General features: G+C 60.8%; 1 protein-coding gene across 1 annotated transcript; it reads left to right on the forward strand.

Annotated features, from left to right (window-relative positions):
• Positions 1 to 1,433: 1,433 nt before the first annotated feature.
• Positions 1,434 to 9,149, forward strand: CREB3 (cAMP responsive element binding protein 3). The gene is made up of 10 exons (XM_065406620.1): positions 1,434 to 1,486; positions 3,922 to 4,059; positions 4,166 to 4,463; positions 4,646 to 4,755; positions 4,939 to 5,031; positions 6,137 to 6,243; positions 6,962 to 7,030; positions 7,261 to 7,345; positions 7,476 to 7,560; positions 7,871 to 9,149. The coding sequence occupies exons 2-10, from the start codon at positions 3,922 to 3,924 to the stop codon at positions 8,272 to 8,274; spliced, it is 1,389 nt and encodes a 462-aa protein (XP_065262692.1). The 5' UTR covers positions 1,434 to 1,486; the 3' UTR covers positions 8,275 to 9,149.
• The last annotated feature ends 4,934 nt before the right edge of the window (positions 9,150 to 14,083 follow it).

Consider the following 14,083-nt stretch of genomic DNA (forward strand, 5'->3'; position numbering starts at 1 on the left):
TCCCCCACCACTGCACCCATCACTCACACCCCTCGGCCCTGCCCCCTCCTGCACCTCTGTCACTCACACTCCTCGGCCCTGGCCCCTCCTGCACCTCTGTCCCTCACACTCGTCGGCCCCTCCCCCTCCTGCACCTCTGTCACTCACACCCCTCGGCCCTGCCCCCTCCTGCACCTCTGTCACTCACACCCCTCAGCCCCTCCCCCTCCTGCACCTCTGTCACTCACACTCCTCAGCCCCTCCCCCACCACTGCACCCATTACTCACACCCCTCAGTCCCGCCCCATCCTGCACCTCTGTCACTCACACCCCTCGGCCCCTCCCCCTCTTGCACCCATCACTCACGCCCCTTGTCCCCGCCCCCTCCTGCACCTCTGTCACTCACACCCCTCACTCCCTCCCCCACCACTGCACCCATCACTCACACCCCTCGTCCCCGCCCCCTCCTGCACCTCTGTCACTCACACCCCTCGGCCCCTCCCCCACCACTGCACCCATCACTCACACCCATTGGCCCTGCCCCCTCCTGCACCTCTGTCACTCACACCACTTGGCCACGCCCTCTCCTGCACCTCTGTCACTCACACCCCTCGGCCCTGCCCCCTCCTGCACCTCTGTCACTCACACCCCTCGCCCCGCCCCCTCCTGCACCTCTGTCACTCATACCCCTCGCCCTGCCCCCTCCTGCACCTCTGTCACTCACACCCCTCGACCCCTCCCCCCTGAACCTCTGTCACTCACACCCCTCGGCCCTGCCCCCTCCTGCACCCATCACTCACACCCCTCAGCCCTGCCCCCTCCTGAATCTCTGTCACTCACTCCCCTTGGCCCCTCCCCCACCACTGCACCCATCACTCACACCCCTCGTCCCCGCCCCCTCCTGCACCTCTGTCACTCACACCCCTCGGCCCCTCCCCCACCACTGCACCCATCACTCACACCCATTGGCCCTGCCCCCTCCTGCACCTCTGTCACTCACACCACTTGGCCACGCCCTCTCCTGCACCTCTGTCACTCACACCCCTCGGCCCTGCCCCCTCCTGCACCTCTGTCACTCATACCCCTCGCCCTGCCCCCTCCTGCACCTCTGTCACTCACACCCCTCGACCCCTCCCCCCTGAACCTCTGTCACTCACACTCCTCGGCCCCGCCCCCACATGGCACCTCTGTCACTCACACCCCTCGGCCCCGCCCCCTCCTGCACCTCTGTCACTCACACCCCTCGGCCCCGCCCCCACCACTGCACCCATCACTCACACCCCTCGGCCCCGCCCCCTCCAGCGGCCCTGTCACTCACGCGCGGGCTGAGGGCGGGCTCTTCAGTGCTGTCTGGGTGACATTATTTCCGGCCAATGGGGGCCCGAGTCAGCGCCAAGCGCACCAATGAGCGGGCTTGCGGCGCAGGGGCCGCTGGGAGTTGTGGGCTCGGTGACGTCATTCTTGATGTGTTGGAAGGGGCTGCGCTGAGCGGAAGGTTTCGAGTGAGGTACGGGGGTCCCGTGCGGGCGGGGGGTCGGCGGCGCCAGGGCTGGGGTGCGACTGCAGCCCGCCCCGCCGGGAGAGAACCCAGGAGTCCTGGCTCCCCCCCCCCGCTCTAACCCCCCCAGCCCCTACTCCCCTCCCAGAGCCAGGAGAGAACCCAGGAGTCCTGGCTCCCAGCCCCCCCCTGCTCTAACCCCCCAGCCCCTACTCCCCTCCCAGAGCCCGGGAGAGAACCCAGGAGTCCGGGCTCCCAGCCCCCCCTGCTCTAACCCACTAGCCCCCCCTCCCAGAGCCGGGAGAGAACCCAGGAGTCCTGTCCCATCCCCCCCCCCCCCCCGCTCTAACCCCCCAGCCCCTACTCCCCTCCCAGAGCCGGGGACAGAATCCAGGAGTCCTGGCTCCCAGCCCCCCCTGCTCTAACCAGGGGACTCTACCCGGAGTCGGGAGAGAACCCAGGAGTCCTGGTTCCCACCCACTGCTCTAACCACTAGCCCCTGGGCCAGGGAGAGAAGCCAGGAGTCCTGGCTCCCACCCACCCTGCTCTAACCACTAGCCCCTGGGCTGGGGAGAGAACCCAGGAGTCCTGGCTCCCAGCCCCCCCTGCTCTAACCACTAGCCCCTGGGCTGGGTCGAGAACCCAGGAGTCCTGGCTCCCGGCTCCGAACTCCTGTGGCTCTAACCACTCGATGTCACTCCCCACCCAGAGCTGGGGAAAGAACCCAGAAGTCCTGTCTCCCAGACCCCTCCCTTCTCCTGCTCTAAAGCCGCTTATGTTACAGGATTTTGGCATGTTCCTGAGCTGTCATTGCAAGGTGGCATGGCATGGCGAGGCAAAGAAACTTAAACCAGAGTTAGGCTGAATCTGTTTCTGTCCCCCAGAGCCTGATGGTCCCTGGGGCCTGCGTATATTGCAGCCGTAGAGGGGTGGGATCACTCTGTGCAGTGCAGGGTAGCTCTGTTTAGGGCTCAGAATTGCAGAGGGAAGCAGCGCAGGGTGGCTGCAGAAAGCACACATGGTAACCAAGGATCTGTGTAGCCCATTCCATGGCCGGGGGTGATCACTGGGGCAGTGGGTCGTTGCCATGGAATTGGTCACTGGATGCCCACAGAGAACTAGTCCGATTCGCCATCCCTGCACACGGGCTGCCTGTCCGCAGCTCCCCAGAGCTCAGAACTGGCCAGGAGAGGGGTGTGTCTTGGGGCTGCATGATTGGCCCCTTGAGGGCCCAGACATAGGGACCCAAGGCAGTAAGGCAGTAGTTCTCAAACTTTTGTACTGGCGACCCCTTTCACATAGGAAGCCTCTGAGTGTGACCCCCGTTATAAATACAGTAAAAAATGTTTTTAATTTAACACCATTATAAAGGCTGGAGGCAAAGCGGGGTTTGGGGTGGAGACCGACAGCTCGCGACCCCCCATGTAATAACCTCGGGACCCCTGCAGTAAGGCGATGGGGGGGCCTAGCCCTGCCTCAGGTTCTGCCTCTAGGCACGCTTCTGTAGCTGTGCCTTCTGACTCAGCCGGGCAGAGCTGGCTCCCAGCCTCACTGTTCCTCAGTCAGACTTGCAGGGGCAGAGAGTGGCAGCCGCGTCACCACATTCAGCGTTGTCTGACGTGCCCAGTAGCTGATGTCTTGGCTGCTGGGTTTGTGCACGTGTCTGTGTGTGTGTGTACACACGTGTGTTGGGGGAGGTGTTGCTCTGTGTGCAGAGCAGCTTTTATGACCCTTCCTTCCGAATCGCCCACAGTGGCCTAGCTCCTCCCCACCTGGGGACCTGTTCAGTGCGTGATTCCCAGCCAGATGTTCCCTGTGCTCGCTGGAACAATGGGGCCCCTGCATCCCCCTTCCTCTCACTACCTTGCTTCCTGCTCCTTTGAGGGAGCGGACGGAGTGATCCACCAGGGTTGCCCCATGGACCAACTTCCTGTTTCCGAGCAGCTGCTGCGGTGCTGAGACTCGGGCTCCTGGGATCTGCCCTCCAGCTTGGTCACAAGCTGGTGCACCTGATCTGAGGCCTCCAAGGAGTGCCGGCCTAGCTGGCGTCAGGCCAGGGTACAGAGACTCTTCTGGCTCTAGGGAAACCTGCAGGAGCCAGTCTCGTATCGGGGCTGGGTGAGGCGACTCCCCTGGGCCCAGCCAGCCAGCTGCGCCTTGTTGCAGCGCTCTCACACTGTGAGGTGCCTTGGCCGCATCGCCTGCTTTCGTTGCCCTGCTTGTGGGCTGCTGGGCCCAGACGGTGCCTGGCCAGGCAGAGGTGCGCCGGGAGCCTTGCTGCAGGAGTCTCTGGGGCCTGGCTTTGTATGGGTTGTACCCGTCCCTGTGGAGCTCCTGGCAGTTACCCCCGTAGTGATGTGAGTGCCCAGGCGGAGGGGCAGGAGGGAGGATGCAAGGGTGGGTCTCTCCCACAGCCCCTGGATGGCTCTGTCTGTCTTACTCAGATGTCGTGCCCAGAAGAGGTGGTTGCCTTGGCAGACGAGGAGCTGCTCAGCTTCCTCCTGGCAGATGATGCTCCCTGTGCAGAGTTCTCGGGGGACAAAGCCAACCTGCTGGGAGACTGGGGTCTGCTGGAGCCCGAGGTGAGACTGCTGTCCGGTGCAGAGCACAGAGAAGTGAGCTGGGCTGGGCCGTGGGAGGGGGCTTTCAGGCCTCCATCCTCTGCTTAGCAGCAACTCTTCTCTGCAGCTCCTGAATGACAAGGAGGTGGAGGACTTTCTCAGCGCCCTGCTGAGCCCCTTTGTAGAGGGGCCGAGTGCCTTGCAGGGTCACTCGCCTCTCGACAGCGATAGCGGCATCTCCGAGGACCAGAATCCCTTCCCCAGCCCCAGCAGCTGGGATGCGTCTCCGGCCAGGGACCTCGCCTCCAGCCCTTTGAGCTCTGACATCGTGCAGGTGGAACACAGCTACTCCCTCCATCAGGACAGGGCAGCGCTGGAGAGCGTGAGAGCTGAGACCGCAGAAGGAGACATCTCCATTGACCTGGGTAAGGGGTAGGCCTGGGGAATCCCTCTTCCGCAGCTTGAGCCCATGGAAGGGAAGCAGCTCAGCTGTCTATCGGGTGGAGGAAGAAGGCCGGGGGTGGGGAAGAGGGGTCTGGCTGGCCTGCTGGGGCCGGCTGGCAGGGGCTGTACAGTGGGCGGTGCCTGACTCTCGCTCCTCTCCCAGATATGTGGGGGGACTCGGGAAGTGCAGAGGAGACGCTGATCGACGAGCAGAGTTCCAGCTTCCCGGTTGCTGTGCCCATGGATGACTTCATGCCTGGGACCCCCATACAGGTACTGAGGCCCGTGCCCCAGGGACAGGCCCCACTGCTAATGCTGGCGGGCCCCTGCCTTCCCTCCTCACTTGCACCTCCGCTCCCTGCTCAGGTGCTGACTCCCATCCTGCCCCGGGGGCCTCCCTCGCGAGTCCAGGGGAGGGGTTCTCCAGGCTCAGCAGCAGGTTGGTTTGTGTTGTAGTTCGATTTCCCGGAACTGATCCTGACAGAAGAGGAGAAACAGCTTCTGGAAAGAGAGGGTGTCTCCTTGCCATCCCACCTGCCCCTGACCAAGGTGAGTTCACCCCCACCCCCCCGCTCTAGTGCATGGCCCCTCCCCTCACTCATTCCCAGGCCAGAGACTGATAGAAGTGATGAAGAGGGGGGCCCCATTACCACGGTCCAGGGCTGGTGTCTTGCTCAGAGGCTCAGCCCCCAGCTCCGCGAATGGGGATGGTGCTGGATTCCTGCCCTGGACCCTGCTTGCAGGGCTCCATCTTTCATAGTGGCCACTGGCCAGACCCCAGCTAGGTGATCTGCAGCCACTGCCCCTCTATCTGCTAGAAGGAAGAAGGTGTGGCCAGCCGTTGCCCCTCCCCTCGCATGTTGGCTGCTGTGGAGGGATGGGGGTTCTGTGCTGCTGCGGAGAGTTCCCCAGGAGCAGGAAGACGAGTGAAGTGAGTCTTGACAGTCCTCAGCTGCCCACGGGGGCCTGAAGAGCAGCCATGAAACTGGCCAGTCTTGTTAGTTTGCTGTGCCTGTCTGCACCCTCCGGATGGCTGTGCTGTATGGGGCTGTGTTCTGCAGGGATGCTGGCTCAGGCCCTCTCCTCCTGCCAAGGGTTTGGCCTGGTCTCCTAGGGCCAGTGGCTCTTTCAGGCCCTGTTTTCAAGCCCTCTGGCTGGGCTGGGTTCTGGTCAGCCCGCCTGGTGTGAGCTGGAAGCCAGGCCCAGGCGTGTGTGCCCGCTGTGGGCTGATGGGGGTGGAAGCAGGTGTGGGTGCACATGTAGAGACTGGAACTGCAGAAGGTGCTGTCAGAGCTGGGGCTCCTCTGCCTTTTGTCTCCCAGCTGTGCTGATAGTGCCCCTTGATTTCCTGATGCACTAGAAGGCAGCAGGTCTCGTGGACAGGCCATAGGTCACCTTGCCTTCTGGGCCAGGGCCTGCAGCTGGGTTCCTAGTGACATCACAGGCAAAGCATGTGAGAAATACCTGGAGTAACCTCTGCCCTCCCCAGGCCCTTCCTGCCCCAGGCCCGATGGCAGGTACCCGCCAGCTGCTGCTCCCTGGGCGGGGTCAGGGCTGGGTTCCGGGCAGGGGCGTCGCTATGAGCGTAAGGGGGGCTCTCGCCCCAGAGTGTGGAGGCCCAGGCATGGCCTGTAACCCGAGCTGGCTGTTTCAGGCTGAGGAGCGGCTCCTGAAGAGAATCCGTCGCAAGATCCGGAACAAGCAGTCGGCCCTGGACAGTCGGCGCAGGAAGAAGGTCTATGTGGATGGCTTGGAGAGCAGGTACCATGGGCACAGCAGTGGGTTTCGCATCTTCCCAGGATGTCAGGGAGTGATAGGCCCCGCAGAGGGCGTCGCTCCTCCCGTGGGTCTGGGGAGCGCCCCCTGCCAGAGCGCTGGGGTAGTGAACCCTCTGGCACAAGGAGAAGGGCAGAACGCCAAGCGCAGGAGGCAGCTGCCAGCCCCTTGGGCCCAGAGGAGCAGAAGCCGATAGGCAGGGCCTGTTTGTACCACGCTCTGGCGGAGCTGCAAAGCTCTAATCAAGGTCTGAGATCCGCCAGTGAATGAGCCCTTCCCCCTCCCATGGGAGCCGCATTCTGCCAGACACTCCTGCCGAGCGGCTCCTGCCGCGAGAGACCCCAGCAACCCCGGCTCGGGGGCTCCAAGCACTGGTGTGAGCGTGCGGAGGAGTGGGACCTGATTTTTACCACTGAGAGGTCTGTCCCAGGGTAACCCCAGCGACCCCGTCTGCTTGCCCTGCGACTGTACCGCAAATCGGTGGCAGCCCATGGCCCTGCCTCCTAGCTGTGTCAGAGCAGTTTGGCTGTCCGTGCCCCCAGCTTGTGGCTGTGCTAGGGACAGATGAGGTCACACCTGCCCCCCACCCTCAGGACATTCTGCACCTGGCACTGGGCAGGGTCTAGGGACCCTGAGCCAGCAGCGCGGTTTCCCATGAGGGTCAGTCTGACTCTTTCCTCTCTCCCCATCGCTGCTTGGGAAGGGTCGTCACCTGCACGGCGCAGAACCACGAGCTGCAGAAGAAGGTGCAGCTGCTGCAGAAGGAGAACATGTGAGTTCCTGACACTCCAGACATGGAAACCTGGGGGCAAGAGGGTAGGAAGGGGGCACTGTCTCCCTGTGCCCCTCCAGTCAGCACTGACATGCCAGGGGAGCGAAGCCTGTTCCCCAGGATCCTGATCCCAGGCTGGAGGGATGCGGGGGTCTGTGCGGGGCTCGGTGGCGGGATGGGCAGCCTGGGATCAGGGGCTGCACTCACCTGCGTTTCACACTTTGCCCTAGGTCATTGCTCGAGCAGCTACGGAGGCTCCAGGCCCTGGTGAGACAGTCCTCGACCAAAACTACCACCGCCAGCACCTGCGTCATGGTGAGTGGCCCCGTAGCCGGGCATTGGCCCCAAGTTCTGTGCTGGCCACGCAGGTGGTGCTGAGGAGCCTCCTTGGCTGGCGGGGCCGGAGTCACGCGCCGGTGCTGATGGCTCGGTTGTCTCTCTCCAGGTCCTGCTCCTGTCCTTCTGCCTCATTCTCTCGCCAAGTCTCTACCCGCTGGGAGCCAGAGTGCAGCAGGAGGGGTTCCGAGGAGGTGAGTGACCGACCGGCTGCACGGGGGTGAGCAGGAGGGGCAGGATTGTGCCCGACAGTGAACTCTTCTGGGGTGAACGTTCCAGGTGATGCGGCCCCAGCAGAGATGTGGTTTCCCAGACATGGGCTCACGCCTCGTGTGCGCAGGGCCTGTTTGTGGGTTGCTCGGCTGTCCTGTCCCATTGCAAGCTGCTGCCAAAGATGCTCTCCGCTGCCCCGTGCAGACTAAGGCCAGGAGAGCCTGGGGCCAGCCCCTGCCCTGGCACATGACGCTCTTGGCGACGCCAGGCTGACTCTCCTCTCTCTTGCAGTGCTGTCTCGGCAGATCCGTGAGTACCCGAGTGATGCGGCCCAGTTTCAGGCAGCAGCTGCCCAGCAGGCGGAGGGGCCTGAAACACAGAGGGAGCGCACAATGGAGGGACTGGCTCTGGAATCTGAGACGGCCCTGCTGCCGGGCAGCCTCAATCACTCCCGGGACGGGGGACAGAGCCCACCCAAAGCGGAGCATGGCTCTGCCATCAACAGCAACTCCTCCTCCGACCCTCCGCCAGGAGCCAGCTCTGAGCTGGGTCCCCCCCAGCAGCAGCCGGAGCAGCTTCCCGGGAAGGGCCCCCTGCACTCTGCGGAGCCGGCAGCCTGGGGGACTAAGAAGCAGGAGTGGGTGGAGCGCACCACCAGCGTCGTGATCCAGCAGCACCGTGCAGATGAGATGTGAGCGCCGGGCGCCTCGCGCTGCCTGGCTGGGAACGTGCTGGGATCTGGGGCTCTGCCCACAGGAACAGCCAGGACAGCTCTGACTGATCCTTATCGACACAAATGCTTCTAAACGCCCCTGAGCAGGTTCTGTCTCCCCACCCACCACACCTGAACTGGGGGTCAGCTGGGCTCAGGGGTAGCTGCAGCGTGGAGGTGGGCACAGCATGGAGAGTTGGTGCCATGCAATCCCTTCCCTCTCCAGCTCAAGCGCCTGCGTTATTTAGTTCCCTGCAGCTGGACTGAGTGGGAAAACACTTTGATTGGGCTGGGCCCCTGGGTCCGGGTGCCCTTAGCAAGTCCCGCAGCTCCAAGCGACCTGTCCCTTCCAGCAACACAATGATTCCCCATCCCTCAGCGGGGCACGCCAAGCCCCTATGCCCCGGGCTGCCGGCTGGATGTGGTTCTGCCAAGGGACAGCTCTAAACTTCTCTCATCGACTTCCCTGCTGCAGAGCCCCAGCTGCTGCTCTTGGCGAGGCTGGGGGCAGCTGCAGGCTGAGGGTCCCTGCCCAGTGCTATCTGCTGCCTTCCTGCTGGCCAAGGGGCTGCTGATCATGATCCCCCGGAGGGGAGGGTGCTGCACTGCTGTAGAGGTGGAAGTGCAGAGCCCCCTGCGGGGTAGCCTCTGTAACAGGGCTGGTGGGGCTTGGGGCCCATGGCAATGGGGAGGGCCAGGTCAGCTGGGCCTCCTCTGTAAGTTGACCTCTGGCCTGCAGTCCTGGGCAGGGGCTGGTGTAACGCGGCTGAGCCAGCAACAGCCAGGGTCTCCCTCCCACCCGGCCCCTAACTGCTCCAGTAATGGCTCTATTATAATCAAGTGTAAATAAAATGGATCCTCTGCTGGGCTGTCCCCTGTGTGCAGGTGTCCGTCTAGCCCCACAGCTGCCTCCCAGCCATGCAAGGGGGGCGTGTCACGATGCTCCCAGGCCGAGACTTGACCCCTATCGACCTGGGGCCTGTTCCTGTCCTGCTCCCTCTCCAGGGCAGGGGGGTGCTGCACGTGTCACCCAAACCAGTCTCCTGCAGGCAGCCTTTGCTCTTCCCAGGGGAACCTGCTTCCCCCCGTGCGTTTGGAACCTCGCTGTCTGCACAGTCCCAGGAAGCCAGGCAGAGCCTGAGCCTGGTGCAGCCTGGCTGGAGAGAGGGGCCTGGCAGGGGGGGAAGTGGGGCTGCCCTATAGCGCCAGCCTCAAGGAGTTTATCCAACAGAAGGCTCAGGGGTGGTGATCACACGGGTGGTATCAGTGGGGGAAGAGGAACATGATAAGTCAGGGCCCTTCACTCCAGCCAGCACTGCAGCGGGACCATTCACACTAGACCGAAGGTGTAAATGGTGACAGAGCGAGGAACCACTGCAGCAATTTCATACCGGGTGGTGGTGGTGGATTCTCCATCGCTGGAAGTTCTTCAGCCACCAAGGGGATGTTTTTCTAAAGGTTTTGTTCAAAGCGGGATTGATTCGGGGCAGTCCTGTGGTCAGAGCAATGCTGCAGCGGCCTGAGGCACCGGCCGTGCCCCCTTTGCCCCTGGGTGTGCCCCTGGGGGGATGGCAGCTGCTCCTCCTCCCCCTCTGGGTTAGTGCCCCAGGAACTGACCTCTCCACTGCTGGCAGGGCTCAGCTAGCCCCCTGCTCAGCTGCAGGTACCCCATGAATGCTTGTCCCCAAACTGGCTCTGCCCTGGGGAGTCTGGTCAGGGGATGGCAGAAGGGGACCCTGAGGGGGCGGATTTCCTTCCTATACACACTGTGGGGTCCCTTTTAGGAGAACTCTCCACCCAATGCGCATCACCTAGATAAACCTCCCAAATGCACCACACCACTTCCCTGGCCTCTCCCTGCCCAACAGATGCCCTGGCAGAGGGGTGCCACCTTTCCCCTCTTCGGCTTCTTTCCCCAGGACTTTTCCAAACTGCTGGGTAGGGGCTTGGTCAGTTTTTGGCCAGCAGGGAGCCCCGCTCTGGGGAGCTGCCCGTGCTCCAGCGGCTGTAGGGCTCTTTCCCCGGCTTTTTGCCAGCAATTTTCTCGCTGCCTGGCACGTTCCCATAAGGCATCGCTGCAGCAGGGAGTAGCCCGGCATGCCCTAGCTTTGTCCCTGGGGTGAGGGTTGGGAAAGGCTCCGTACCACTGGAGTCCCTGGCTTCCCTCCCCGCTGTCTTGCTTCCTTCTGGTGGGGTGGGTCCACTCCAGCCCACTGGGCTCAGGTCCTGCCTTCCCTAACCGCACACATCGTCTAGCCCAGACTTGTCTCTCCAGGGCTAGTGCCTCCTGCCCGCGGTGGGGGTTCTGCATTACCTGCCTGGGGCCCGGCCCTGCCAACACCAACCGGGGGCCCCAGGGTCAGGGGCAGCCAGTGGCCTTAAGCTGTCGCATGGCCTCTGAGCTGCTCATCTCTGGTCAGGCCCTTCCCAAGCAGCCCCTGGCTGAGCCTTGGCTAGGGGGTCCTACCTGCTCCCGCCATGGTGACCCATGCTTGGGCCAGGAGAGCAGCCAGCTTACTGCTGCTCCTGCCACTCACACCCAGCAGGCCTGGCTCGGCCCAGGGCGCCCAGAGGGGGCAGGAGGGCCCCTCAAGGACCTGCCTCGCCAGTGGCAGACTCAGCTACTTCAACACTGATGCAGTAATGGGGGGGGGGGGGGGGCTCAGCCTGCTTATGCCACAGCAGCCAGAACCCCCTCCTACCCCATGGGGTCATCCAGCCAGTCAGACAATCCTGGCCATGGGAGTGGGGAGCAGTGGGTCTTTTGGGGGGGGGGGGGACAACTGGCTGGCACCCACACAAATACACACAGCTCCACCAAAACAATACCCAGCCTTCCGTGTTTGCATTCGGCCCCCAGGGAAACCCGCCCCCTACACAGCTGGCTCCAGGTTGGCTTTGCAGGTGGCCTGTGTTTTGAGTTGTGGTGGGGTGCTAATCTCACTCCAGCAGGAGCTTGACTGCTTCTGGTCCTGCATGAAAGGCACTGTCACACGCTCAGCTTCAGTGAGGTATCACCCAACCCCAGCATAACACCCGTTAGCTCCGCCTGGCCCTTCCACCCTCTACTCCACTAACAAGTACACCCATCTTCACCACACCTCTGCCTGCTCAGAATGGAAGACAAACAGTCCACACCTTAAATATGTGACACACATTGTCTAAGGAACCTCTATCCTCCCTTCCCTCCTCCCCCCAGAACAGGAAATAGAAGGTTTTTAAAACATTCTTTTAGCTACTGCTACTCCCATAGGCAGGACCCTCCCATGATTTGCAGGTGGCTAGAGCTTCCGGCTCTGTCTGCTCCAGGGAGCCCCCAAGGGCTGACAGACAAAGAGTAACGCACTAGAGTGGACCACTAGCCTATTGCCTGCATCCTGCAGGGAACTAAGTGCCAGAGAGGAGGAAGGGCTGAATGTTTAAAGAAGCTGTCTAGGAATCCCTCGTTCAGAGACCCAGAAAAGTGAAGGGTCTAAAGGTCAAACTCCAGATCCCTCAGAAGTCCAACAGAACTTTGATCCCAAAGTAGAATCTGTGCGTTTGTCTGCCTGAGGACTCGGCTGTATGTATGTCAGGATACCCGATCTTATTCCTGCAGGCTAATCTCTCCTGTTCTCAGGAGCGCAAGTAGGGCGGGACCCTCCAGTATGCAGTACTGGCAAGAGAGATTTAGCAGAACGCTGTTAGGGAGGGCCTTCGTTCTTTAACTGGGTTTAACGGTACAACAATACATATGCTAACAACCTTAAACAAAGGCTGTTAGCATCTGAATTGTGCTGTTACCTTTGGTCAGGAGTCCTCAAGAGGGGAGAGTGGGGGGATGGAAGGTGTTTAAACAGTGTTTTTGATTCTGTTTCTCCCCATTGGTCTGAATTATCCATGACGTCCATACTGCATCACATCAAGTCCAGATCATTAGAGGAATGCCTCTGCTTGCACTGACCAGAGGATGTTTGGATTCTGATGTCAGCCCAGTTCTGCAGCCTGACGGGAATCAGGTGTTGGCCCCAGCGTACAAAGAATTCTTCTTTGCAGACAAACTAGTCTAACATGCATTTTGTTAACTGGAACTGGAGCAGCAAAACAAAGAAAACAAATGCTTCATTTTCCAGCTTTGTGGGTGAGAGAACTAGAAGTGAAGATTATAATGCCGGACACTGACGGCCTTAAACCAGCTGCCTCAGGAATCTGCCAAGAACTTTGCTGACAATATGTTCCTCATCTTAGCAACGGCGCTAAGAGTTATCACACGTCTGCCCACCTTTATTCGAATGAAGCTCCTTCTGATCTGACAGCTCAGGCATCAGTGTTGTCCAGAACAATTTACAAACTTGGAACCTAATCCTGTAAACCCTTAATCATTTGATCAATCCCATTGAAGACAATGAGACTATTTGCATGACTATGGACCACCTTTGTGGGCTGGTAAGAGTTTCAGGAGTCTGTTCCTGTAAAGGAAGTTGAATCCCCCATTGAAATACAATGGTAGGTACAATAGTTAGTTAAGGATACAGTTCTACTTAAAATTTGTCTTTTAATAAGTCATACATATGCTGAAATGGCTCCTCACCCAACTCCCATATTCCACATAAACAGACTGAATACTACATATGAGGGGGGAAGTGAGCAGTTAAACACGATGATGTTTGTATATACAAAGGGGGGTGTTGGGGGAGAGCGTGGGGGCCCCGGGCAGGGAGGAGTCACATGAAGAGTCACATGGGGAGATCAGGTGCCCCCTTATGTCCCTCCCATGAGTGCAGTACCGGCAAGAAATGATTTCTACTTGCACCACTGCCTGTTCTGGTCCTGTTCACAGCCCTAAAAGCTGTGAGATGAAAGGCAGTGATGAGCTGCCAAAAAATTAACAACCGGTTCCCTCCTCCTCACCCCACGAGGGGGTCGTGGCCCCCCCCGCCCCCTAGGACTCCTGCCCCATCCAACCCCCCACGTTCCTTGATGCTCCCCCACGGCCCCTTCCCTGTCCCCTGACTGCCCCCGCCGCCCCATCCAACCCCTGCTCCTTCCTGACTGCCCCCCCGGGACCCCTGCCCCCATTCAATCCCCCTGTTCCCTGCCCTCTGACCGCCCCGACCCCTATCCACCCTCCCACCCCCGAACTCCCCTGCCCTCTTCCAACACCAGCTCCCTGCCCCCTTACCACGCTGGAGGCCGGGCCGGGGCCGCTCGGCCAGGGCCAGGGCTGGGCCGAAGTCTCTGGGCTGGGCTGCGCCTCCCTGGAGCCCTCCTCACGCCTCCCCCCCGCCCCAGCTTACCTTGCGCTTGTTTCTGAATCCTCCCAGGCTTCCCGGGCGAACATCTGATTCACGGGAAGCAGGGGAGGGGAAGGGGGTCAGAGCGTTCGGGGAGGAGCCGAGGAAGCAGAGGTGAGCTGGGGCCGGGGGAGCAACCGGTTCTAAAAGGGCTTCTAAACTTAACAACTGGTTCCTGCGAACCAGCTCCAGCTCACCACTGATGAAAGGTGTTAGATGTGGTCACAGCATGTACAGACTATGGACACCTATATTGAAAGCTACAAGCACTTAACACAGTAGGACTCCGCAATATGAAACAGGTTGTGTTAAGAGGGAGGAATTCCAATTAGCAGTAAGGGTTAACAGAGAAACACAACCCTTGAAATGAATCAAACATAAAAATCTCCAGTAAAAGGAATGTGTTATACACCAGCAGCACCTACTGGCTACCAACAGATGTAGCAGAGAAACTAAGACCAGAAATCTGAGCACCCCTTTGACAAATGTCCAATAAGAAATTAGAAGGTTGCAGCTTCC

The sequence above is a fragment of the Emys orbicularis genome, chromosome 6, assembly GCF_028017835.1.
Source record: "Emys orbicularis isolate rEmyOrb1 chromosome 6, rEmyOrb1.hap1, whole genome shotgun sequence".
Classification (NCBI taxonomy): Eukaryota; Metazoa; Chordata; order Testudines; family Emydidae; genus Emys; species Emys orbicularis.

What these genes read in the sequence shown, in the direction of transcription:
- CREB3 (XM_065406620.1), top strand. Translation starts at nt 3,922, where the DNA reads ATGTCGTGCCCAGAAGAGGTGGTTGCCTTGGCAGACGAGGAGCTGCTC. An exon ending in TGCCTGGGACCCCCATACAG is followed by an intron (nt 4,756 to 4,938) that starts GTACTGAGGCCC and finishes TTTGTGTTGTAG; the next exon opens with TTCGATTTCCCGGAACTGAT. An exon ending in GTGGATGGCTTGGAGAGCAG is followed by an intron (nt 6,244 to 6,961) that starts GTACCATGGGCA and finishes CTGCTTGGGAAG; the next exon opens with GGTCGTCACCTGCACGGCGC.